The following is a 2,858-nucleotide window of genomic DNA, read 5'->3' as shown; positions in this document are numbered from 1 at the left end:
TTAAACACTTCAAAAATTACAACAAATCCTGTGGGAAAAATCTCTTGACAGTGTTGGTTAATCCACCATGTTTGTTGTAAGCAATTGAAAGGTATTTCCAGAAGTTCTTTACCCACCCAGGGTTCTCTTGTAGCCTCAAGGGTTTAGCTGGCCAGATTTACTATCAAAACAATAGACCCTTGGATGAACATTCTCTCTCGTCTAGTCTCCCTTTTTAGCAATAGTTCAAATAAACAATTCAGTGCCTTTCCCCCTTCTAAGCCTCTACCTGAAACATTTCCAGAAGGAACAATGGCAGGGATTTCAATAAGGTTTACCTGAGCAGGCACTTAACATGCAAAGGGGCAGGTGCTGGACCAGCGGCGTGGAAACAGCCTTTGTTTCTGTAACCAGTTTTCAGATTACCATCTAACACAGTGTCCTAAAATAGAATGGTCACATAAATACTTACAAGATTTGAGTAAATTCATAATTTATCTGAAATTGTGTGTTTCAGGGGCTGATGAGTTGACTCTAGAGTTTGTCACTTAACGGTCTGGTGGGGTTGTCGGGAGACCTGGCAGTCTTTACCATTTCTTAAGGTTTTGTTTTAATTGTAGATTCCACTGAAGAGAGAGTCCCCTTAGGAGAGCAAACGTCAGCGTCTCTCTATCCAATTCTTCAGTTATTATTATGCATTATTATTATCTGGGCAAAGAAACAAATCCTTAAGCGTTTCTTCAAGCTGCCCTCTGCTCCACCTTTTAATCCATTAACTAGTGGTCTTGAGTTTATTGATGACTTTTTTCTCTTTGACCCTCCTGTTCTGGAACCAGATTGTGACCTGCCTCTCAGAGAGGTTCGTCGTGGCTGATATCCTCCTCCGTTTGTCCTTGGTAATGAATTTGTTCGTAGCGTATTCCCGTTCGAGTTCTTTCAACTGCACCTTAGTGTAAGGCACGCGCTTCTTTCTCCCCCTCCTATAGGAGCTGGCGTCTGAAGGATGGGAGACGACGTCTGTAAGATAAGGAAGAAGGCAAGTTACTCTGGGAGCCGACCTGAGCCAGAACACAGGCGACAACTCAATGTGAACTGCCGGCCTTGCAATGCCTGATTGCTCTTTGCCACGAATGCTGTACAATCTAGCCTTCTGCCAAAGCCTGGAGCGTTAGTAGAGGGGTATGGCTAGTTGTGTATTGAAATGAAATCGCCCAGAGTTCCAGTGACCACCCCAATCGGGTCATCCTGCATGTACAGCGGTCCACACCTTAGCACTCAACAGGGTACAACACTTCTGTAGAGCTCGGCTCCTCTCAGCTTGCCCCAAGTCCCAACATTCTATGCTTCTCCAACGAAGCCTTTTTTTTCAGAGAACCATCAGGGACAATTTGGTGAGCTCAAAATCGAGTCTATTTCCCATCTTGGAGTCAATGTCAAGGGCTTGGGAGGGTGGGGCACCCAGAGAGAAAGGGGCTGCCAGAGTTGGAACCCACAAGCTTCCTCCCAGCTACCCTTTACCGAAGGAGGGCGGGGGGGGGGGCGGCTCGACTTAGGGCAGGGCGGACGGACAGCGCCAGCCAGCCGGGGCCAGGCTCCCAGGGGTGCAGAATTGCTAAGGCAAGCCAGGCCAGGGAGAATGCGGGGGGCGGGGGGGGGGACCCGAGTGACCCTGGGGCACGAGCCGAGGAGAAGCTGAAAAGCTGGAAGACCCGGGCTGGAAAGGGGGCGCCATTTACCGGGCAGAGTGGACTTCCAGAGGTGGGGAGGCTGCGTCTGCTCTTTGGGGCAGTACATTTGGCCGTTCCAGCCGTTGGGCAGAGCCCAGGGCTGATAGCTTTCCATGGGAAGCCCCAGAGGCTCGTGGCGCGACTCGCCAGGACCCCCGAGCCCCGGAACTACTGGCATATCCAGGTAGCCGGGCACGGGCTGGTGGTGGTGGTAAGGCCCGGCTGCGTAGCCCTGATGGTAGAAAGCAAACTCCTTGGCGCGGGAGCTGAACTCCTCGGCCGCGGGGCCGGCGGTGTCCATGTACTTGTCGGCGAAGGCGGCGGCGGCCGAAGCAGGCTGCGCGCACGACTTGATGGCGTTGGGGTGCGGGCCCATGCGGGCGCACGGGTAGTAGCCGCTGCCGAAGTAGCCGTAGGGCAGCGCCGCGGGCCCCGACGAGCTCTGTGCCGCCGCCGAGCAGGGACTGCACTGCTTGGCGGCCTCGGCACCCGCCGGCCCCGCCGGCCCGGGCCCTCCCGACGACGACGCGGCAGCCGCGGCGGCGGCGGCAGCAGCGGCGGCAGCGGCGGCGGCGGCGGCGGACGGGGGCGCCTCCCCCGGGGCGCTGCTGTACGCGGCCGCGGCGCCCGGCGCCAGGGGTGCGGGATGCGCCATCAGGTTGCGGCACTGGTTAGCCGCGGCGGCGGCGGCGGCGGCGGCCGCTGCGGCCACCGAGAAGTTGCCCCCCGCGGCCGCGGCAGCCGGGTGGGGGAAGCCCCCGCCCCCAGCTCCCGCCGCCGCCGCCGCGGCCGCCGCCGCTGCCGCCGCCGCCGCCCCTTCCATGTTCTTGTTGAGCTCGTCGGCCACCAGGCCGCCGCCGTTGTCGTAGAGAAACATGACGGTGGGCTCGATCCAGCGGGGGTGGAGGAGCACGGAGGCTGTCATAGCCCGAGCCGCATGGAGAAGACCCCAGTGGCGCTGTTTTAAAAAGCCCCCAAGAAGTGAAGAGCGCGGCGCGCGGGGCCGGGGCCCGAGCGAGGGGGGCGGGTCGCGCCCTGCGGGGTCGCGCCAGGCGGCCGCCCATTGGCCCGCCCCCGGCCCGCCCCCGGCGTATGCAAAGCGGGAGGCTCCGGCTCGGCTCCTCGCTGGGCCCGCCGTCCCCGCCGCCGCCC

The 2,858-nt window shown here is 59.3% G+C and overlaps 1 protein-coding gene across 1 annotated transcript; it reads right to left on the bottom strand.

The window, feature by feature from the left end:
• Positions 1-751: 751 nt before the first annotated feature.
• Hoxa13 (homeobox A13) lies at positions 752-2,631 on the bottom strand. Its single transcript, XM_021165784.2, has 2 exons — positions 1,716-2,631; positions 752-996 (listed from the first exon to the last, which is right to left on the bottom strand). Exons 1-2 carry the CDS (start codon positions 2,629-2,631, stop codon positions 752-754), a joined length of 1,161 nt encoding a protein of 386 aa, XP_021021443.1.
• Between the last annotated feature and the right edge of the window lie 227 nt (positions 2,632-2,858).

This window comes from Mus caroli, unplaced genomic scaffold, assembly GCF_978045245.1.
Source record: "Mus caroli unplaced genomic scaffold, Mus_caroli_1 scaffold_7, whole genome shotgun sequence".
NCBI classification, from domain to species: domain Eukaryota; kingdom Metazoa; phylum Chordata; class Mammalia; order Rodentia; family Muridae; genus Mus; species Mus caroli.
The sequence above is the reverse complement of the archived record's forward strand: the minus strand, read 5'-3'. Positions and strand labels throughout refer to the sequence as shown.

Coding starts and splice junctions, on each gene's coding strand:
- Hoxa13 (XM_021165784.2), bottom strand. CDS start 2,631: ATGACAGCCTCCGTGCTCCTCCACCCCCGCTGGATCGAGCCCACCGTC. Junction 997..1,715: donor CTGGAAGTCCACTCTGCCCG/GTAAATGGCGCC, acceptor CTTATCTTACAG/ACGTCGTCTCCCATCCTTCA.